This window comes from Pelobates fuscus, chromosome 9 (genome assembly GCF_036172605.1).
Source record: "Pelobates fuscus isolate aPelFus1 chromosome 9, aPelFus1.pri, whole genome shotgun sequence".
NCBI lineage: Eukaryota > Metazoa > Chordata > Amphibia > Anura > Pelobatidae > Pelobates > Pelobates fuscus.
Genome location: NC_086325.1, coordinates 10,777,620 through 10,802,565, shown reverse-complemented (window position 1 = coordinate 10,802,565; position 24,946 = coordinate 10,777,620). Strand labels below are relative to the sequence as shown.

General features: G+C 42.5%; 1 protein-coding gene across 1 annotated transcript; it reads left to right on the top strand.

Annotated features, from left to right (window-relative positions):
* The first annotated feature begins 2,341 nt into the window (after nucleotides 1-2,341).
* Nucleotides 2,342-23,342, top strand: LOC134572276 (cytochrome P450 2A6-like). The gene is made up of 9 exons (XM_063431146.1): nucleotides 2,342-2,658; nucleotides 10,184-10,346; nucleotides 10,508-10,657; nucleotides 17,603-17,763; nucleotides 17,943-18,119; nucleotides 18,932-19,076; nucleotides 19,540-19,727; nucleotides 20,748-20,889; nucleotides 23,119-23,342. The coding sequence occupies exons 1-9, from the start codon at nucleotides 2,479-2,481 to the stop codon at nucleotides 23,301-23,303; spliced, it is 1,491 nt and encodes a 496-aa protein (XP_063287216.1). The 5' UTR covers nucleotides 2,342-2,478; the 3' UTR covers nucleotides 23,304-23,342.
* The last annotated feature ends 1,604 nt before the right edge of the window (nucleotides 23,343-24,946 follow it).

Genomic DNA, 24,946 nt, shown 5'->3' with positions numbered 1-24,946 from the left:
ACAATATACACACAGATCAATTCAACAATATACACACAGACCACTTCAACAATATACAATATACACACAGACCACTTCAACAATATACAATATACACACAGACCACTTCAACAATATACAATATACACACAGACCACTTCAACAATATACAATATACACACAGATCAATTCAACAATATACACACAGACCACTTCAACAATATACAATATACACACAGATCAATTCAACAATATACACACAGACCACTTCAACAATATACAATATACACACAGACCACTTCAACAATATACAATATACACACAGACCACTTCAACAATATACAATATACACACAGATCAATTCAACAATATACACACAGACTACTTCAACAATATACAATATACACACAGACTACTTCAACAATATACAATATACACACAGATCAATTCAACAATATACAATATACACACAGATCAATTCAACAATATACACACAGATCAATTCAACAATATACAATATACACACAGGTCCCTTCAACAATATACAATATACACACAGATCAATTCAACAATATACACACAGACCACTTCAACAATATACAATATACACACAGGTCCCTTCAACAATATAAAAGGTTCCAGTGCTCCCATGACATGCTGTGGTTTTGTTGCTTAGACTGTCCCTTTATTTAAAGGATCTCAATGGAGTCTTATTATTCATTTATTTACACTTTACTTTCATCCTGGTGTGGATAGCAAGGAATTTGATTCAGATGAACCATCCATTTTTTTTTTTTCAACTGCAATTTCTTTAAAAAAAAAAAAAAAATCAGAGAATTTGAAATGCAATATAAAGAAGATAACTGGCTTTTTAAAATACGTTTGGCTTTTTTTTTTTAATCTTCCTGAATTAGTAGACCCCCCTATAACATTATCTGGGGGATCTGCCTCTGCCTTCCCCCCCAGGCTCCTACTCCTGTGGTGAAAAGAATACTTTAAGTTCAGACTACAATGGGAAGGAAAATGCCATTGAATTGGACAATAAATCTCATCGCAGAATCTTCTGCAAGTCACACGAACAAGCTTCAAATGCAAAAGAAAAAGTAGAACAGTTGGCTGAGACCCAAATGAAACAAAGATTAGATTAGCAATCATGGAGAGGCCCGATTAGAGGCAACGGTTAGAGGGAACACTTAGAATGAAGCCTCAAGACATCAGATATTTAGCATGGTTATATTTGGGGGTTCTTCTCTACAATGTGGAAGAAAAATGGCGGAAAATAAATGAATTAACCATAAAGTAAACATATAAACAATGTAACTCTATTATTATACTAATGTTTAAAATGGCTTAATGATCTCTTTCTATGTGAGTTGCATCGTCCCAAAAAAAGTGCATACATTATGGCTGAGCAGGTTAGTGCTGAAGTATACAAAGTATTTATTTATATATGAGTTCTATTAATAAAAAGGAAAATAATGCGTGTGTTTATGCAGACACAATACCCCTCAAGTCGACACTAGGCAACAATGTTTTAAAAACAGAGCAGTATTTTTGGTAAACAAATTATGTGTATTGTTTATGTTTGTTTGTTGCTATGTTGGTATGTTGCTTTGTCTCTTCAGCCAAGCTTAAATTAAATGGCTCCGTAGCAAGTACCCCGACATCAGTAACTCTGCAACATAAAATGCTAATTGTTTAACCCCTTAAGGACCAAACTTTTGCAATAAAATGGAATCATGACATGTCACACATGTCATGTGTCCATAAGGAGTTAAACTGGCTTTTTTTTATTAGGAAATTTAAAATGCATATAATTTCCTCAGTATTATCCTGACCGTTTTATCATTTATGCAACTTCATCCTTACTCGTTTTATTCATTTTCTGTATTTTCAATTTCTGCAATTAAATAAAAGATGACATTTATGAAAAGGTGTAGAATTCATTGTATGAACAATACAGATCAGGCAACACAATTTCATAATAATTGGAGATCCGGGTCTCATAATTTTTTTTTTTTTTTTAAATGTCAAAAGCATGTGCGATGACAAAGCACAAATTATAAGCATTTATTTGAGTTCATTGATCGACCCAAGGTTTTTAGGTAACAGGCCAGATTTAGGGAGGGTCATAGGATTCTCAAACAGTTCAAGAGCTTAATTATTAAAAAAAAAAATCCTAAATTTTGACTTTGTTGTAGTTAATAATTATTTTCTAAAACTGCATTTATTGCAAAATGATTTGCTCATCAATATTTATTTGATATAAGAAATTTGGAACCTTTACTGTGTATCTTGGCAGAGATGTGAATACAAACTGCATGAATATACATAATTGTTTAAGTGGGGAAGGCAGAGCCTCCGTTGCCCAACGATGGTCAGCAAATGAGAGAGCAGCGATCATTGTCAAACAGAGTCTGGGAGGAAACAAGTTAAAAGTTCTCTCTCCCTCCCATACCATAGTACAAAGTATAGATTCTACACACTGAGCTAAGGGACATGTTTGATCTAAAGGTTTCAGTTTGGGCTCTTCTGATATTTGTCACATTTATTTTGCTTTTGTCACTTGGAAAGTGGGCATGGAGGTGGAGAAAAATGCCCCCAGGACCTTTCCCTCTACCCATCCTAGGGAATTACCTGCAGCTCAGCTCTGGAGGTGTTATACCATGTCTAATCAAGGTAAGACTATGAGAAAATAAAATTCAGTGACACGTTTAATGGTCAGTCCCTCCCAGGGTCACAGTGTACTAATGACAGTGACATGTTTAATAGTCAGTCCGTCCCAGGGTCGCAGTGTACTAATGACAGTGACATGTTTAATGGTCGGTCCCTCCCAGGGTCACAGCGTACTAATGACAGTGACATGTTTAATGGTCGGTCCCTCCCAGGGTCACAGCGTACTAATGACAGTGACATGTTTAATGGTCAGTCCCTCCCAGGGTCACAGTGTACTAATGACAGTGACATGTTTAATGGTCAGTCCCTCCCAGGGTCACAGCGTACTAATGACAGTGACATGTTTAATGGTCGGTCCCTCCCAGGGTCACAGCGTACTAATGACAGTGACATGTTTAATGGTCGGTCCCTCCCAGGGTCACAGTGTACTAATGACAGTGACATGTTTAATGGTCAATCCCTCCCAGGGTCACAGTGTACTAATGACAGTGACATGTTTAATGGTCGGTGTCTCCCAGGGTCACAGTGTACTAATGACAGTGACATGTTTAATGGTCAGTCCCACCCAGGGCCGGCCTTAGGCATTTGGGCGCCCTGTGCAAAAAAATCTTCACAGCGCCCCCCCCCTTCCCGTCCCCCCCTCCCCCACTCCTTACCCCTTCCCACACACACACACACGCAGACAGTCACACACACGCGCAGACAGTCACACACACACACACACACACAGGCAAACAGACACACACACACACACAGTCAGACACACACACTCACTAACAGACAAACACACTCACAGACACACACTAACAGACACAGACACACACACACACTAACATACAGACACACACTAACATACACACACTAACAGACACACACACACTAACATACACACACACACACTAACAGACACACACTAACATACACACAGACACACACTAATATACACACACTAACATACACACACACACACACACACAGTCTCACACACACACACACACACACACACACAGGCAAACAGACACACACACACAGTCAGACACACACACTCACTAACAGACAAACACACTCACAGACACACACTAACAGACACAGACACACACACACTAACATACACACACTAACAGACAGACACACACTAACATACACACACACACACTAACATACACACAGACACACACTAACAGACACACACTAACATACACACAGACACACACTAACATACACACACTAACATACACACACACACTAACAGACACAGACACACACTAACATACACACTAACAGACACACACTAACATACACACACACACTAACATACACACACTAACAGACACAGACACACACTAACATACACACTAACAGACACAGACACACACTAACATACACACACACACACAGACACACACTAACACACACACACACACACACCCACATTAACACATTTTGTAACATTTATTTAGACCCCCCCCCCCAGCCTCCTTACCTTTGGGAATGCTGGGGGGGGGTCTCTTCCTCCCTGGTGGTCCAGTGGCTGCTGGGCGGTCGGGCGGCGCTGGCGGGCGGGCGGCTGGCGAGGGAGCACTTCCTCTGAGCTGTATGCTCAGCTCCCTCGCGCGCTGCAGAGTGAGGCTGGGAGCCGGAATATGACGTCATATTCCGGCTCCACCTCACAGCTCAGAGGAAGTGCTCCCTCGCCAGCCGCCCGCCCGCCAGCGCCGCCCGACCGCCAGCGCCGCCCGACCGCCCAGCAGCCAGGCATGTCTGTTAGCCGCAAGGCTAACAAGACATTTGCCTTGGGCATTTGGGGGCGGCTTTTTTTGCCGCCCCCTGGAAAATGCCGCCCAAGGCAAATGTCTTGTTAGCATTGCGGCTAACAGACATGCCGTGTGAGCTATGCGGCCGCAGGGCGCCCCCTGCACCATGGCGCCCTGTGCGGCCGCACAGCTCGCACACCCCTAAGGCCGGCCCTGGTCCCACCCAGGGTCACAGCGTACTAATGACAGTGACATGTTTAATGGTCGGTCCCTCCCAGGGTCACAGTGTACTAATGACAGTGACATGTTTAATGGTCAGTCCCTCCCAGGGTCACAGTGTACTAATGACAGTGACATGATTAATGGTCAGTCCCTCCCAGGGTCACAGTGTACTAATGACAGTGACATGTTTAATGGTCAGTCCCTCCCAGGGTCTTAGTGTACTAATGACAGGTACACATTTAATGGTCAGTCCCTCCCAGGGTCACAGTGTACTAATGACAGTGACATGTTTAATGGTCGGTGTCTCCCAGGGTCACAGTGTGCTAATGACAGTGACAAGTTTAATGGTCAGTCCCACCCAGGGTCACTGCGTACTAATGACAGTGACATGTTTAATGGTCAGTCCCTCCCAGGGTCACAGTGTACTAATGACAGTGACATGTTTAATGGCCGGTGTCTCCCAGGGTCACATTGTGCTAATGACAGTGACATGTTTGATGGTCAGTCCCTCCCAGGGTCACAGTGTACTAATGAAAGTGACATGTTTAATGGTCAGTCCCTCCCAGGGTCACAGTGTACTAATGACAGTGACATGTTTAATGGTCGGTCCCTCCCAGGGTCACAGTGTTCTAATGACAGTGACATGTTTAATGGTCGGTCCCTCCCAGGGTCACAGTGTACGAATGACAGTGACATGTTTAATGGTCGGTCCCTCCCAGGATCACAGCGTACTAATGACAGTGGCATGTTTAATGGTCGGTCCCTCCCAGGATCACAGCGTACTAATGACAGTGACATGTTTAATGGTCGGTCCCTCCCAGGGTCACAGTGTACTAATGACAGTGACATGTTTAATGGTCAGTCCCTGCCAGGGTCACAGTGTACTAATGACAGTGACATGTTTAATGGTCAGCCCCTCGCAGGGTCACAGTGTACTAATGACAGTGACATGTTTAATGGGCAGCCCCTCCCAGGGTCACAGTGTACTAATGACAGTGACATGTTTAATGGTCAGCCCCTCCCAGGGTCACAGTGTACTAATGACAGTGACATGTTTAATGGTCAGTCCCACCCAGGGTCACAGTGTACTAATGACAGTGACATGTTTAATGGTCAGCCCCTCCCAGGGTCACAGTGTACTAATGACAGTGACATGTTTAATGGGCAGCCCCTCCCAGGGTCACAGTGTACTAATGACAGTGACATGTTTAATGGTCAGTCCCTCCCAGGGTCACAGTGTACTAATGACAGTGACATGTTTAATGGTCGGTCCCTCCCAGGGTCACAGTGTACGAATGACAGTGACATGTTTAATGGTCGGTCCCTCCCAGGATCACAGCGTACTAATGACAGTGGCATGTTTAATGGTCGGTCCCTCCCAGGATCACAGCGTACTAATGACAGTGACATGTTTAATGGTCAGCCCCTCCCAGGGTCACAGTGTACTAATGACAGTGACATGTTTAATGGGCAGCCCCTCCCAGGGTCACAGTGTACTAATGACAGTGACATGTTTAATGGTCAGCCCCTCCCAGGGTCACAGTGTACTAATGACAGTGACATGTTTAATGGGCAGCCCCTCCCAGGGTCACAGTGTACTAATGACAGTGACATGTTTAATGGTCAGTCCCTGCCAGGGTCACAGTGTACTAATGACAGTGACATGTTTAATGGTCAGCCCCTCCCAGGATCACAGTGTACTAATGACAGTGACATGTTTAATGGTCAGTCCCTCCCAGGGTCACAGCGTACTAATGACAGTGACATGTTTAATGGTCGGTCCCTCCCAGGGTCACAGCGTACTAATGACAGTGACATGTTTAATGGTCAGTCCCTCCCAGGGTCACAGTGTACTAATGACAGTGACATGTTTAATGGTCAGTCCCTCCCAGGGTCACAGTGTACTAATGACAGTGACATGTTTAATGTTCGGTCCCTCCCAGGGTCACAGTGTACTAATGACAGTGATATGTTTAATGGTCAGTCCCTCCCAGGGTCACAGTGTACTAATGACAGTGACATGTTTAATGGTCAGTCCCTCCCAGGATCACAGCATACTAATGACAGTGATATGTTTAATGGTCGGTCCCTCCCAGGGTCACAGTGTACTAATGACAGGGACACGTTTAATGGTCAGTCCCTCCCAGGGTCACAGCGGTCAGAGTAGCTTCTGTGACGCTGGATGCGAAATTCACATCCAGCGTGCAGAACGTCCATAGGAAAGCATTGAGAAATGATTTCCTATGGACTGCTAGAATGCATGCGCGTCTCCTTCCGCGTGAATGCGCATTCTTCTCCACTCAGGAGCTGATGTCGGCAGGGGAGGAGAGGTCACCAGTGCCGCGGGAGCTCAGCGCTGGATTAAGGTAAGTGGCCGGTCCCTCCCGGGGTCACTTTAACCCCTTCAGCCCAGCGGGAGGGGGACCCTGAGGGTGAGGGTCCCCCAAGAATGACATAGTGTCAGGAAAACCAGTTTGTTTTCCTGACACTATAGTGATCTTTTAATGGTGAGTCCCTCCCTATATCATAGTGTACTAATGACCTTGTTATATTTAATAGCTAGCCTCTCTTAGGATATAAGTGTAAGCTCTCTTTGTGTATAAGCAGTAATGAACCTACTCTCCTGGCTATAAAATATTTCTCGTATAGCCTTTAATCTTGTAGAATGTGAGATCATGTTCTCTATGTAATCGTCTAATGTTTTCCTATTGATATAAAATGCTTCCTTTTCCAAGCAGTAACTATAACCCTCTGTTTTGTTGTGGAATCAGTGAGTTATTTTGAAGGAGGGGTGTGGGGGACATGCCTGTAAATGTGCACATTATGGAGAATTTGGCCCGGTTCCTTTGCATTCTAAATGAAATATAATTAGCATTAGGATCGTTATGAAGCATTTTTTAATTAAAATGGTTTTAGTTTGTCTATAAAAATTGACCTGGGTGTGTAGAAAGAGCTTAAACCGCAAATTGCTATTGAATTTAAAACAAACTTGTATTCATAGGAAACTAAGGGTTTTTGGCAGCAGAAATAAAGGGCTGTAGCTGATTATGTATTGATTCACAATAACTAGCTAGCAGCTGACAGGCTTATTTAGGCCTCGTTTTCATAATTTTGCAAAAGGTTTTCGTATAATTTAATATAATATTTAAAACTTTTTTATTTTATTATATGTTTTCATGTGACACACTGAAGAAATGACACTCTGCTACCATGTAAAGTAGTAAATGTACAGCCAGTATAACAGTGCAACGTTTGCTGTCCCCTCAAAATAACTCAACACACAGCCATTAGTACAAAAGCGTGTATAAAACCCCAAGGGTGATATACACAGGTAGAGGGTGGTACAAAACAATACAACCTGTTTATGGCTGATCGTGAACGTGGAATCTATTGAATGGCAAAAAATACAAAATATGGTGAAGTAAATAAGGCAAAGATAAATTTTGCACGTGGTAGAGAACTTACAAAAGATAGATGGTAATCACGCCTGTCACCCTGTCAGGGGTATTGTCCAAATGAAGGATCAGATGTATATGATAGAGACTGGATAGCAGTGGAAGCAGGTGTCTGTCTCGTAGTATATGGAGAGGAGAAGTTCCAGATTCAATCGCTTATACGGCAATATCACTTTTGCTCAGGAATAAAAGAAAATAGAAATAGTGCAGATTGTATAAAATTTACAAAATTTATTACAAAGATTGCACTTACAGAAAATCAGTGGTAAAACAGCATGTCTCCATAATGAAGTTTTGGGCTGGTCTCCAGATGGTGATAGAAAGAGATCCAAAATTGGAGATGCACAAAAACAATAAAATAAAATAAAATAGAATGGACTATAATAACAGTGCTGGTTATTAGCATAAAATGTCGCGGGCAAAATTCTCCGGTCACATGTTACTTCCGGTTTTCGGCCATTTGACTTCCTGTGTTCCACCTTGGAACGCATGACATCACTTCCGGTTTCGGGTTCATTCTGATCGAGGAGAGCCCTTATCTGATAGTACTAATAGTAGTGCAGCAGAGACTTCCTGCGTTCCACCTTGGAACGCATGACATCATTTCTGGTTTCAGGTACAAACTGGTATGGGGGGAGTCCCTATCTGCTGGCACAAAAGGTGGTGCAGCAGAAAAGGTTTCCCCCCTAAACAACCCTTAGACAATAGGTTCCCATTACACATAAATAGGGCAAAACAGAGAACTGTATGTCCTTAGAATATTTAAAAAAAACTGGCATGCAGAACATCATGAAGAACCAATGAAAAATAATTTTTTCAATGCATTATATACTCTGTAATATCAGAATACATGGCTTCAAAGGATTTTTTATATATGAAGCCCAAAATGTAAAACAAGGAATAAATAATACTAATAAAAATAAAAAATAAATAAAAAAGCTAAGCATACAGTTCAAAATCCAACCTATAATGTATAATGGAACAGCATAAACGGGTATTTAGCAATGGCTAGATATATTTCAAGGATTATATGCATATGAATTATAAAACATACATAGAAAACTTTGCAAATTATATAGCATATATACAATAAAATACATAGATATGGTTATACAAATATGGAGTGAAAATGGTTCAACATCCATCTATAAAGTAGAAATAAAAATTAGTATCCATATAACACATATAATATACTATATCCAAACATCAAGATAATATAGGTGGATATAGATAAGTTTCAAACAACCATAAATAAGATAAGGGTACGTAGAAAAGGGGAAAGCAGTCAAAGAATTTTAGGATGGAAGAAAGATGTTTTTTGAGTTACTCTGTATATTATTAAATTAAACCAGTTAGATCTATATCTTGGTTTAAACCGGTTTTTAGTGTTCTTAAATTATATATCCATTCTGCTTTTTTAATTAGCTCCTGCATTCTATTCCCTCCCCTCCAATGTACATCTATCTTGTCGATTCCAAAGGCACGGAAAGTCGACCATTCAAACAAACTGCATGTATTGCAGTGTCTGGGAACACTGTGGTCGCTTTTTTTGTTTCTTATATCGAGAAAATGTTCTCTGAACCTAATATGCAGTTTACGGGTGGTCCTGCCTACATATTGTGCCCCACACCCACATTGGAGCAAATATATGGCATAGGTGGCAGTACAATGTAAAAATGTTTTAATTTGGTATGTTTTTTGAGTATATGTGCCCTTGAAATCGACAATCTTTCTTTCTAAATGTGTACATGTGGAACACTTTCCACATTTATGGAAACCGGGAGTTTTTGAGGACTCCAAAAATTTTTTCTTTGGTTTGTTGGTATTTAGAAGACTAGGGGCCAATTGAGATTTTAGATTGTCCGCTTTGCTATATATGACCTGGGGTTTGTTTGGTAGAATCTGGCCTAATACTTCGTCCTGTTTAAGGATTGCCCAGTGTTTTTTTAAAATATTTTCAATCTTTTTGGCATGCATATTATATTTTGTTATAAATGCAAATTCAAACTTTCCCCGACACAGCCATTAGTGTCTATATGTATATATATTTTTATATTTTATTATTTTAAATATTAATCATTACCTTTATTTTTACAGCTGAGTGAACAATACGGGCCTGTATTTACAGTTTACTTTGGTTCCAGACCCAATGTAGTTCTGGTCGGATATGACGCAGTGAAGGAGATACTAGTTGACCACGGGGACTCTATTCTAGGAAGAGGAGAGGTTCCTATATTTTTTGATCTATACAACAGAAGAGGTGAATTGCCACATGTCATTCTTCCTTAAGGGAGTATAGATTTATATGTAACTGTCAATGCTTCTAGATACAGTGTGTCAGTGATAATGTGACAAACTTTTGAGGAGAACATATGTGCATTAATGGCTTGCCAAATAACAGTTATACAATGTATTTTTCAGGCATGTCTGTTATCAGTGGAGATGCATGGAAGCAGCTCAGACAATTCTCCCTCATGACCCTAAGAGATTTTGGGATGGGGAAGAAGACCCTGGAAGAACCAATTCAAACAGAGGCTCAACACCTGACGACCTACTTCAGAAACTTGAACCGTGCGTACATCCCACAAATCCATGTCCTCCCTTTAGCAGAAGCAGAGATATACTGTATAACTATAAATATAATGATTATGTATCCTTTAAAAGCACATATAGATATTTACATTTCTATAAAAATTAAAGGGACACTATTCTAGAAAAACTAAGGCTTCCCTTGCACTTTTGAAAAATAGTCTAGAGTCGTTAAAAAGGAGTAATTTTTTTGGAAAATTGTTCTGTCTCTCTTAAAAAAAAAGGCGCATCTCAAGTTTAAGAGACGTTTAAGTATTCCAAGGACCTATGCATGACAGGAAAATCCTGCTTGACCAAATCACATTTATTTTGGCCAGTCCAGTAGTTGTCCATGTGGCTGTTCGGCTCATCAGTAAATCGTCCATACTAAATAGTCATGAAGACTACTGGGACAACCTAAAATGATGTGGAAATGGGCCAATCAGTGTACTGCAAAATGTATACATATTGTAAATGTTATGTATATATGTTGCAGTACACTGATGGGCATAATTTGGGGATATTTGGTTTACAGATCAAGTGAGGAGAAGTAACCAATAGCTGTAAAATGAAGAGGAGCAGTAAAACATATATATTATATTAAAATATATAATTATTAAATTATATATATTTTTGGTGCCTCAGTGAGAACTCCATAGCATAGCATGCTTGTTCATTGTGTAAGCCATTTATTCGGCTATATGTTCGGTAATTCAAAAATGAGTCTACAAGTCTACAGTGCACCAGAAATATTGCTTATTCAGTTTGAGATGTTTAAATCATCCTCATTTATGTTACACATATATTTTGGTTCATTAGTAGAGTAGATAACATAGACTGATGGAAAGATGAATTAATATATACAAACGTAAACATTTGATAGAGAAGTTATTAAAGTGCACATTTCTGTATATAATTGTAGATTATGCTAACGTAGTGTACAGATAATCTTAATTTTAATAATGACAGGAGGCGAGTATTTTGCATAAACTTTCTTTACTTTATGCCTCCAGCAGCACAAGTCAATCAATCAAAAGAAAAGTTTTAACCAATCAGAGTCCAGCATCTAGTATATCAGTCCCTGACAGACTCTCCATTTCCTCTTTCTTTGATGTATCCATGCCCGGAGAAAACTTCCAATGATGTATTGAAGAAACTTGAACCATAAAAACTTGATAACTTGCAGGATAACTGTGCAACCGATTTTCCTTTCTACCATGTGATGTCAAGCTGAAAAAACATAGAAACAAGTGAAAGGTTGTGGAAAACAACTGTTGTCCATACACCACATCTTCTTTAAGCTGTCCACATGAAATACTGTAAACATTTTATTGTTGAATAATGTAACCTGAGTCTATCGTGTGATACAATTATAACCTGAGAGTGTTGTGTCGGTAAGCTATCGTCATGTAAAGTGTCCTTTGGTTCCGTTTTTACCGTCATTCTACAGTATGTGTCCCTCGAGTAATACTTACCAGTGGACACCCTAACAACCACCCAAGAGTATAGGGCGGGAGAAAGAGTGGAGGGAAAATACTCGCCTCCTGTCATTATTAAAATTAAGATTATCTGTACAATACGTTAGCATAATCTACAATTTTATTACATGACAGGAGGCTTCCTATTTTGCATTTTTAACGCTGTGGTAAAAACGCAAAGGATGCGTGCGATGATTGGTGAAAATAAAATACCCTGAAGGTGTCCAATCCGCAGTACGTAAAATATAGGTCAAAGAGGCTCCCGTCAAAAAGACCCTAGATGCCGCTGCCCCCTGACTGAATGGGCCCCAAAACTAGTGTCAATTCCTGCTAATGATAGTAACCATCTTATCCACCTGGCTAATGTAGTTGTAGTAACTAGTTTGTGAGGTTTGGTGTATGAAATTAAGAATTGTCCGGATCCCGAAGCCCGCAGGGGCGCCGTGACCTCAACATACCTAAGCAGTGTATCGACGACACAAAGACGAGGAACCGTCGGAAAAAAGGGGTAGGACACGGATTTGGAATCCATCTTAGTCCTGCGTGAAATCAAAAACGTAACACCAGCGGTCCCATACATTCCATGCTGCCATGTAGCTTCGTCTTGTACCCGGTGCCCATGAGTCCCATAGGAGGTCTTTAGTTGTTTGCGATAGATCTGGGACTGCCCAGGATCCCCTGAAAGAGTCCAGACTACTAATTTTAGACGGTCCTGCATTATTAATGGGTGAGGTTCCGAACCCGGGTTCGTGAGAATCGTTGGAAAGGTTGGTAGTACCAGTGGATGGTCCTGTGATAATGCTAGTAGGTCCGGGAACCACGCTTGGCTTCTCCACAGTGGTGTTACTAGTATCAACGATGTTCTGGACATCCGTATTTTGTGTAGTACCCTTGCCAGCATCGAAAAAAGGTGGGAAGGCGTAAGCTCCTACCGATGGCCAGCGTTGTAGGAACGTGTCTACCGCCTCGCTCTGCGGATCCGGTAGCCAGCTGTAATACCTTGGCAGTTGTGCATTCGTGCGTGATGCGAAAAGGTCTATGTGGAGCGGTCCCCTGAGTGTTCTCACCATGTCGAAGATCGTTGAATTCAGTCGCCAATCGCTGTTGTCCCGCCAGTGACGTGAAAACCAGTCCGCTGTCAGATTGTTGAGACCCGGTAAATACTCTGCTCTGAGCGTTATATTGCGTGGAAGACAGAAACGATATATGTCCTTGGTAGCTTCTGTCAAGGCCCGTGACCTGGCTCCCCCCAGGTGATTCACGTACTGAACCGCCGATATGTTGTCCATACGTAGAAGTATGCAACAATCGGACATGTTCTTGGCCAGGCTGCGGATAGCGAAGGAACCGGCTATCAGTTCCAGGCAGTTGATGTGAAGTTGGTTTTCTTCGTCCGACCATGGTCCCCCCGTGAATGCGTGCGCGCAGTGGGCTCCCCAACCCCATAGGCTGGCGTCCGATTCCACAACAAAGTCCGGGTTTGGACCGAAGATGGCTCTGCCGTTCCAAGCTTCCATGTGTAGGAGCCACCATCGGAGTTCCGTCCGTACCTCCGCAGTCAATTCGATTTCTTGATCGTACGAGTGTCCCCGTCTGAGATGGAGAGCTTTCAACCTCTGCATGGCTCGGTAGTGAAGGGGTCCCGGGAAGATCGCTTGGAGGATGACAGCAGACCTACTATTCTGGCCAGGAGCCTCAGAGGGACCGTGTCTCTTCGTAGAAAACATCATATCTCCTTCCGAATGTTCGCGATCTTTGACTTGGGAAGGCGCAGCGTGCATGACACTGAGTCTATCTAGAATCCGAGAAATTGGATAGTTCTTGACGGGGAGAGTGACGACTTCTCTTTGTTCACTATGAAGCCTAAAGATTCCAGAAAGTGCACTACAGATTTTGTTTGAGATTGAAGTCTGGATTCACTCTCGCAGAATATCAGAATGTCGTCTAGGTAAATTAGACATCGAGTACCCAATGTCCGTAAATGCGCCACTGCCGGCTTGAGTAGTTTTGTGAAGCACCAAGGAGCGGAACTGAGTCCGAACGGGAGACATGTGAATTGACATGTGCGACCTCTCCAGTGGAAACGAAGGAATGGCCGGCTGGACTGGGCCATCGGGACTGACAGATAGGCGTCTTTTAAGTCCAAGCGGGTGAACCAGTCGTGATCCAGTAGTAGATCCCTGAGGAGATGAATGCCTTCCATTTTGAAATGTCTGTAGGCTACGAATGCATTGAGGTCTCGTAGGTTGATGACGGGTCGGTAGTATCCCATCTTTTTCTGGACCACAAACATATTGCTGATGAATCCCGCGTCGTCTGGAGCGAATTCGACCGCTCCTTTGAGGAATAAGACTTGAATCTCTTCGTCTATGAGCTTGGTGTGTTCCGCTGATGTTCTTATTGGTTGTGGATGGCGTGCTTGGGATGGCGTGTCCGTAAAATCTATCTCGTAGCCTCTGATCATTCTTAGGATCCAGGCGTCTGAAGAAATCTTTTCCCAATTCTGTGAAAAGAGAGACAGTCTGCCAGCAGTTAAGTGAGAATGGCAATGTATTAGTGTTTGAGTGCTCACCTGAGTTAATGCGTCCGCGGGTACGTGCTCCTCTGGGACGGAAGGTGCCTCTAGTGAACGGTGGTCTTGATGGGAAGAAGGCTTGCGTGTGGGTTCTGGGGCCTGTCGGCCAGAAGCGGCTGGTTGCTCGGCCCCGTTGGCGACCAGCCCTGCCGAAAACCCCCCTGTATATTGTGGGTTTACGGAAAACTTGTTTGATTGAAGTTTGAGCTTTGCTCAAAGTGGTGAAGAGGTTCACATGCTTCTTCAATGCGCCAATGAAAGGTTCCCCAAACAATTGGCCGTTGGCTTGCGGGCCCAGCTCCTTTTTCCCCAGCTCCAACAGTTTGGAGTCCATTTTGAGCAGGGCGGCCTTGCGTCTCTCTGTACATAGGGCTGCGTTGGTATTGCCCAACATGCAGATTGCCCGTTGAGCCCATTCCCGGATTGCATGGGCGTCTAGAGTACTGCCCCCAGTGAGGGCGTCATCGGCCAACTATAACATCTTTGCTAGTGGGCCTAGCATGTCTAAAAGCATATCTTGTGACGCTTTGAGGCCCTTCTCGATGCCTTTGCGTGGGTCACGGCCTGCTCTTGACATGAACAAGACTACCGTTGCGTCAAATTCTGGGGTATGAGCAATCTTGTCCGGAAGTATGGGTCTCGGACATTCGGCCTTTAGTCTTGCGCGTACTTCTCTTTCCATTGGCTGTCGTAGCCAAAAATGAATGAATTGGGCCAGATGGTCCAGGTATACCCCACTCCGACGACCTTGGGTGGCGTATTGTGCGCGGATCAAACATCGGCGTGCCCTGGGGATCCAGGAACGCACCGTCTTCCGATCTGTCTGCCTGAATGCGGGGTTTCCTCAGTCCATGACGGGTGTCTCTGTCTTCGTCTGGGTCCGACCCAGGGTCATCTTGGCGTGTGTCCAACCAGTCTTCCTCCTCGGACGGTGAATCCTCCACCTTCCATTCATCCATAACCTCTAGTGCAGGAGGTGGGTTATGTTCTTCCTCCTCAGGAGATGATAGTGGGAGGGTAGAAGGGTCTTGGCGTTCCGCCTGGCGACTCCTTTTCAGTGGAGCCTTGCCCTTTGATTTTCGTGGGGCTGGGCCATTACCTTTCCAATGTCTCTTGGATGAGACCAGATCCCCTGTAGACCGTTCCAGGTCTTTGGCATCAGGATCCTTGCCTGAATTATGAGCCCATAATTTGGCTATAGCCTTCTCCATGGAGGCCGCTACCGCAGAGTTAATCATAGACTGAATGTCTGGTTGTGTTGGTTGAGAGGATTCACTCATAATGCCACGGTCTGTCTGTGGGAGATAGGACAGGGTCAGTTACCGAAATACTGGAAAAGTAAACGGTAATGAATATTGCGGTCTTCCACTTACGACTGGGGTTCCCCAGTGTATAAAAATGGACCCAAACGGTTCGTAGACCGGTCCTGTATGTTTTGCACCGCTGGCTGTAATCATGGGCTTGTGAGGGGGTCACCCTCTGTAAGACCGGGATGAGCGGTCATAAATTAACAGGTGAAGTCCGTTCAGCCTGTGTCGTCCGATGATAAAGTTCTAGGACATGTTCCAATAATGATAGCCCAATGGAAATCTATTATCTTAGATTTCGCCTCCGAAATGTGTGAATGAAATGAAATGGCCGACCGTTTGAATTGACGGTTTGCCAGTAACAAAGATGGCCGACTTGGATCTCGCGGTCTTCCGCGGGATCCTAGATGGCCGCCGTTCGCGCCAAAATGCTGAGCGGTCCGCGGTCGCGGTGTTAGCCGCGATCGCGGCCGTCAGCCACTAACTACAGAAAATATCGGATCTACCCGCTCCCACCTCCCCACACGAATCCCCCCCCAGAGGTAATCCCTGCACCTAATGTTAAGCGCGATCGCGACAGCTATAAATAAAATTATATAGAGAAAAACAGCTATAACTAAGAAACTGAAAATTACGTTTTTAACACTTAATAAAGACAAAATAATGAGCTATATTGTTTAAATAAAAATTATGAATCATAGCAATGTGTATATGAATAAAATAGTAGAATCTAGCAGAAGAAATCAATACTCTGACCTGTGCCTTGGCTGGAGCAGCAAAGAAAGAGGAAATGGAGAGCCTGTCAGGGACTGATATACTAGATGCTGGACTCTGATTGGTTAAAACTTTTCTTTTGATTGATTGACTTGTGCTGCTGGAGGCATAGGTTTATGCAAAATAGGAAGCCTCCTGTCATGTAATAAAATGTATTTTATTGCCACATATTTAATATTTATAATTCCTTGTTTAATGTGCCTCCCACTAAAGTAAAAAACAACTCTCTGGATTTGCTGCATCTCTTGTGCCAAAGGAACATTTTTTGGACCTCAAGTGACGTTTTCGGAGGGATCAGTCCAATATACAAATAGTATAACTTCACTTATTTGAGACTGGAGTGAGAACTACAAAGCAAGTTATTTAAGTTCTTCTACATTCTCAGTATTTTAGTTCATTTAATAAGCAAAACAGATAAAGGTACATCCATAGCATATCTCTGCTAATGTCTTCTAGATGTCAATAGAAAAACTAGCATGTATCTCGTTAACAGACTGACATTAAACTCTTCTAATACAATCCAGCATTCGAAGCATGGGACTAGATGTCATTTTTTTTAATTTTTTTTATTATGTATTTCTCTCCATTACTGATTCGATTTAAAGGAACAGAAATCCTTCACAGCACAATATCTAAACGGCAACTTGTAGATATACTAAATGTTCTATAAAATGTGATTTTTAGAAATAAACCTAAGCTGTGGAACATAGCGTCATCATAGCCTCCACTGATATTTAAAATTCAGGTAGAGTTCGGTCGATATGAGATAAAGATAAAGATAAGAATCTATCATTAGTTCATTATTTTTTCTCAGATAAACCAATCGACCCCACTAATGTATTGGTGTGTGCCTCATCTAATTTACTTGCTGCTCTTCTGATGGGAACAAGATATAACTACGATGACAAGAAATGGATGAAGAGTCTTGATGACATGCGTAAGGCCTTCAGCCTTGCCTCCTCTCCATGTGGCCAGGTAAGGTGCACATGTATAGATTGCTGGTCAGTGTTTAACCTCCCTATAACCCCTCCTTTATAACCCTCCCTATAATCCCTCATATTACTTCATATGACCTCCCTATAAACTCTCCTATCACTCCATGTAACCCTCTATATGACTTTCTTTTAATCATGTTCCACTGCCCCATTCTACAGCTGTATGATATGTTTCCCTCTCTGATGAGGATCTTACCTGGAAACCATCAAAATATCTTCAAACTTTTTCAAGATCTAAAGAATACCGTGAAGGAACAAGTTAGAAATCACATTGAGACCCTGGATCCTGCTAACCCTCGGGATTATATCGACTGTTACTTGATCAGAATGAAACAGGTACGATGGTAATCGGAGCAATAGAATAATAATGAATGTTTCCCAACACAGTAAATCTCAGCTACAACAAATTAATTCCTGAAATCTTTGGAATGAACACATTATAGAAAACAAGGCAGATCATAACACTCACAAAACCAAGGGTTATGAAGTTAATGGATGTCTATAGATTCAACTCAGCTCGTCTATTTCCCATAGTACATGTATACAAATCTTGTGTCTTTTATTTATTTCATTTTTGTATTAGTTTCAACCATGGTTTCTACCTGTTTCAGCTCCCATCATTAATTTTGTTTTTGCCTTACTGATATGCAGTTGAGGTGCTACGTCTCTCTCCAGCTCCACATCCCACGTGTGAGTAAAGGGAGAGAAAGAATTAATTAATAACAACTACAAAGCAGGTCACACTATTCAAACTGTTCATAATTGATCTTGTTACTAGCCATTAAGTTTTGTTATGAACTTCAACAGAGTTTTTCTTACATGTATACCCTGTGTGTATTGTAAGGGGTAAGTGTACAATTTGCACTACTATAGCACTACACTTAGCGCTGCACTTCTATCAAGTAGTGTGAGAGTTTCTGTATACTGACTCACTACTTGGTAATCTGTTTTCTCTCTGGTTTGACAATTATAGTGGTTTCTTGGAGTACCCACTAAGTGCATGTAGCAGCTAAACCAAATAATTTCACCTAATACCACAAAGCGCCATTATTATAGCCACACCTATTTAGTATTTGTTTATTTCAATAATTTACCTTGAGAAGATACTTGCTTTACAGTAGATGAATATGTCTGATTTGACTTAACAGGAAAATGAGAAAAATCCAGAAACGCCATTCGATACGGTGAATCTGGTAGCAACAGTGTTTGACATGTTCCTTGGAGGTGCCGAAACTACAGCTCTCTCATTAAATTTTGGCTTTTTGATACTTATCAAGTTTCCAGAAATTCAAGGTATGCAGAACTATATTCAAAGAGTTTGTGGATGTCCTAGAATATTGCATTTTAGCTACTTGACTTACTAGTTTAAATAAAATGGGCTCCTTAAAATTGCTCCTGGCTGTTTCAAATATTTTTGTGTGAGTACAGTTCATTAGATCAGTATGTTTTTGCTATGAAAATGTATCAGTCATTTTATTGTTAGGGTTCGGTGTTAGAGGTTAGAAGACTAACGAGCATAACCTGTGTCCAAAGTACACCAAATGAGCTTAAATAGCTCAGTCCTCTTAATTATGCTCTCTGTTTATTCTCCCGTTAATTGCTCCTATAGCTAATCCCTCTAACCCCTCTACTATCTACTCCTATACTCACAAAGTATAACTCCTCCTCTAACTCCTCCATTCCCTATAACCCTTCCCCTAACCGTTCCTATACAACATGGACCTCTATAGGTTTTTATTCTTTGAATTATATACAGAATGTCTGCATGAAGAGATTGACCAAGTCATTGGCCGGGCTCGAGACCCAGTGGTGGAAGACAAGAACAATACACCATATCTGAATGCCTTCCTTCATGAGGCTTTGAGGTTCAGTGATGTCCTACCAATGGGTGTTGCTCGACGCGCAACGAAAGATGTGAATTTCCGTGGCTTCCTCATTCCCAAGGTATATAAAAAGGATTTAAATTCAAGTCAGGACATCAAACTAGGTAAATGATATTTTGGAATAATGGGATTTCTGGATGAGCACACAGTTGAAGCACAGGTCTGTAAGCATGAGCAAACAATGGCTAATTGATATAATTTTCATTTAATTTAAGAATATTTTGCATAAAAATATGTTTGTAACTGATTTACATCAATATGGTTTTAAAGTGATAATTAGCACAAAAATACAGGAAAGGGGAGCGGTGATAGGCTGAGAGCATCTATATCTGGCCGTCCTTGGCAAGTAATGCTTGAAAAAGCTAAAATACTGAAAGGTAAGAAGGTAGACTATTGGCACTATGGCCACTTCATTGACCTGAAGGAGGTTCAGAGCCCCGAGTGGTCCTTTAAACATAATACATGACACCCATCTGGAATAAAAGACATTTTTAAATCTAAAGAAATTTTTTTTGGAATAGAGCATTTATACTCTTTTTGAATGATCAATGTGAGGACCAAATATATTTACACAATAATAAAGTTAAGGGTGATATCTTTACTCACCATCTAATTATAGAATAAAAAGCAAAAAAAGTTACCTACTCACTATCCCAAATCCCTATGCACATTTAAATAACTGGAGGTTTTTAGTATCACCCCAATGTATCTAAATGTTAAAATTAAAATTGAAGAAGGGACCTAGCTAGTCTATATTTAGAAGGCTAATATCAATATTATTAGTCCTACAGTAAAATTATTACCCCAACTCTAATTATCATGTAAAAGTAGGCCAAAGTAGAGATTGGGATCCAACCATATAGAAGTATATTTCTGGAATGTATATACAATCATGATACAGTTTGAATGTGTCTTGCTGCGTGTCTTGGGATCTTTGTGCATATACATTTTGGACTCTGTGAAAAACATACTAAATGCATTGCATGTAGTGGTATATACATCAGAAAATTTATTTTTAGCTTTTTCATGCTATGTCAAAGTCATTGCCAGTGGTGTTAATATGTGAAATTCTCATTTTCAGGGAATGGATATTTTACCGATGTTAACTACTGTGCTACATGATCCCTCTCACTTTGAAACGCCCAGTGTGTTTAACGTGAAACATTTCTTGGATGAAAATGGAAAGTTTAAGAAAAACAATGCTTTCTTGGCATTCGCTGCAGGTTTGTAGACTTTGTGATAGAACTGCAGCTTTGATATGTTTCTATAACTTCCACATTAATGAAAGGAAACCGTGTAACAGTATCTCTTCAAGTTACCATAGGAATAGGTCCCATGGGATGGCAGAGTATATGTCCCATAACTCATTATGTCTGTGTCACCCTGCAGTGGGAGGGACAGACTCGGTGTCCCATAGCTCCTTCTGTCTGTGTCACCCTGCAGTGGGATGGACAGACTCCGTGTCCCATAGCTCCTTCTGTCTGTGTCACCCTGCAGTAGGAGGGACAGTCTCTGTGTCCCGTAGCTCATTCTGTCTGTGTTACCCTGCAGTGGGATGGACAGACTCCGTGTCCCGTAGCTCCTTCTGTCTGTGTCACCCTGCAGTGGGAGGGACAGACTCTGTGTCCCATAGCTCCTTCTGTCTGTGTCACCCTGCAGTGGGAGGGACAGACTCCGTGTCCCATAGCTCCTTCTGTCTGTCTCATCCTGCAGTGGGAGGGACAGACTCTGTGTCCCATAGCTCCTTCTGTCTGTGTCACCCTGCAGTGGGAGGGACAGACTCCGTGTCCCATAGCTCCTTCTGTCTGTGTCACCCTGCAGTGGGAGGGGCAGACTGTGTGTCCCATAGCTCCTTCTGTCTGTGTCACCCTGCAGTGGGATGGACAGACTCCGTGTCCCATAGCTCCTTCTGTCTGTGTCACCCTGCAGTGGGAGGGACAGACTCTGTGTCCCATAGCTCCTTCTGTTTGTGTCACCCTACAGTGGGAGGGACAGACTGTGTGTCCCATAGCTCCTTCTGTCTGTGTCAGCCCGCAGTGGGAGGGACATACTCTGTGTCCCATAGCTCCCTCTGTCTGTGTCACCCTGCAGTCGGAGGGACAGTCTCCGTGTCCCACAGCTCCTTCTGTCTGTGTCACCCTGAAGTGGGAGGGACAGACTCCGTGTCCCATAGCTCCTTCTGTCTGTGTCAACATGCAGTGGGAGGGACAGACTCTGTGTCCCATAGCTCCTTCTGTCTGTGTCACCCTGCAGTGGGAGGGACAGTCTCCGTGTCCCATAGCTCCTTCTGTCTGTGTCACCCTGCAGTGGCAGGGACAGTCTCCGTGTCCCATAGCTCCTTCTGTCTGTGTCACCCTGCAGTGGGAGGGACAGTCTCCGTGTCCCATAGCTCCTTCGGTCTGTGTCACCCTACAGTGGGAGGGACAGACTCCATGTCCCATAGCTCCTTCTGTCTGTGCCCCCCTGCAGTGGGAGGGACAGACTCTGTGCCCCATAGCTCCTTCTGTCTGTGTCACCCTGCAGTGGGAGGGACAGACTCCGTGTCCCATAGCTCCTTCTGTCTGTGTCACCCTGCAGTAGGAGGGACAGACTCCGTGTTCCATAGCTCCTTCTGTCGGTGTCACCCTGCAGTGGGAGCGACAGACTCTGTGTCCCATAGCTTCTTCTGTCTGTGTCACCCTGCAGTGGGAGCGACAGACTCCGTGTCCCATAGCTCCTTCTGTCTGTGTCACCCTGCAGTGGGAGCGACAGACTCTGTGTCCCATAGCTCCCTCTGTCTGTGTCACCCTGCAGTGGGAGGGACAGACTCCGTGTCCCATAGCTCCTTCTGCCTGTGTCACCCTGCAGTGGGAGTGACAGACTCCGTATCCCATAGCTCCTTCTGTCTGTGTCACCCTGCAGTATAGTGTGTCACTCCTTTTTGTTTGTATCTCCCCTACCCCTCTTGCAGTACATATTAAATTCCTGGCCTCTTTTCCCACCCTATTATTCAGGGGAGAGCTGGACGTCTGTGAAAGCTGCCTAGCTGTGCACTGTTTGTAGGGTGAATGTGCAGCAGCCGTGATTGTGATTGTGACCTTGGGTTGGTCTTTGGTTGGCTTTATGGCTGCTCCCAACCAAAGGTCGCTCAAATTAGCTGTCCAGATAGCGCAAAGTAGAGTAAGAAGGAAATATAACAAACAAACAAAAACAACAATAAATACATTTAAAAAATGTGTCAGTTTTCCTTTAAGTCCAGCATGCTTCTTCATGCGTGCTTGTCATTGAGTGCAGAGCTACAGTAACTAACTGACCTATTGCAGCCCTTTTGTTTTCATCACACCAATGTATAAGTTAAAGGTAGAAGATGACTGATCTCCAGGTGTTGTTGTCTAGAAACCCATTCACGTCCAAAACTATTGGAAAGCATTGAGTATGGTGGTCTTCTCTCCTTAACTAAGCTGTCGTTACAGGTAAGAGAAACTGTATTGGGGAGAGCTTGGTACGGATGGAAATCTACATCTTCTTTGCGATCATCCTGCAAAAATTCACCCTCAAGGCAACTGTGGACCCCAAGGATCTGGATATTAACCCAGTCGAATGTGGGTTTGAATCTTTACCCCCCGTTCATGAAATAATGTTTATACCTCGAGAGTAAAGGAGGAAGGATCACGAACGATGCAATGTTACTTCTTTTCTTCCTTCTCATTGAACCAATGTTTCCTCTTGATTATAAAACAAGTGACATTATAATTAGCACTCATTTGTATTTATCTTAATGAGGACTTGTCACTTCTCAGGATTTTTAACACTATGTTTGCTTATTCATGTATCTAACAAATGTGCATATCTGAGATATGAGAAATACAATTAAATGTAGAAATCAGCACCTCTCTATCCTGTGACTGGGCGCCTCCATCTTCTTATCAATCATTGCTTTAAATGCTGCCCTATGTTGCTGGCAGTCAGCATAGAGAAAGGGTACGGAGAGAAATGAAACATTGTTACTATTTTATCTTCTTAAAAAGTATCTCATAAACAAAGGTTAACACGAATAATAGATGATTTCCATCATTGTATTAATTCCTAAACCACTAAGCACTTTTTTCTTTAAAAACATATTAGCGTAATATTTATTTAAAACAAGGGATGAATGGCTAGCACATAAACATATACGGGGTTATTACCAAAAGTCTGAATGACGCTGTCCTGAATGGAGCAAAACCATCTGACTGCATACAGGGCCATTCAGACTGTGAAATTTAAGCATCACAGGACCGGCCTGAGGCAGTTAAGCTCCCTGTGCTAACAAATGTTCACAGCAACCCCCACTGGTCACACATCCATGTGTAGTGTTTGTATAGGACTTTATTAAATTAATATTTATTAAAAAAATAAATATAAAAACATATTAATCCACCCTTCCCTGTTGTCACCTTGCAGAGAGTGAGGAGAAAGCTGATCTCTGTTGGTACTGTGTGCTCGGAATCTGGTCTGCGCCTCCACCGTGTGTGATATATGTTATGGGTGTATTGACTGTGTGTGATATTTGTGATGGGTATTTAAATTAGATTATTATTTTTTTAAATGCATGTAGGCCCATGTGTGGATTTTGCAGTGTCACATACACACAGTCCCACCGTCAGACACAAACAGTTATACATATATTGTCATATACAGCCACATGCACTCAGTCCCAGGCACAATGTCAGTCACACACACACAGTTACAGGCAGACAGTCACATACACAGTTACAGGCTGAAATTCATACACTTAGTTACAGGCAGAAATTCACACACACAGTTTCAGACAGTCACAGGCAGACAGTCACAGGTAGACACTCACATACACAGTTACAAAGCAGACAACCACATACACAGTCAAATGCACAGTTACAGGCAGGCAGTCACACACAGTAACAGGCAGCCATATACACAGTTACAGGCAGACAGTCACACACAGTTATAGGCAGACAGTCAGTCACAAACAGAGTATCAGGCAGCCACACTCAGTCACAGGCAGACAGTCACAGGCAGACAATCACATGCAGTAATAGACAGACAGTCACACACAGTCGCTGGAAGACAGTCACACATCACACAGACAGTCACTGGCAGAGAGTCCAAATACATCCAAATTAAAGGAAGAGTTTATAAATTACAGCTCTTTAATCTGTAGCCCCAACGTTGCATGTATATTTATGTTACTGCCTTGTTAAATAATTCTGTTCTTTCCCTTTAAGGGCCCAGGTCCACTGACTATAAACAGCCTATTTTAGACCACCCTGTTTGTGAACATGT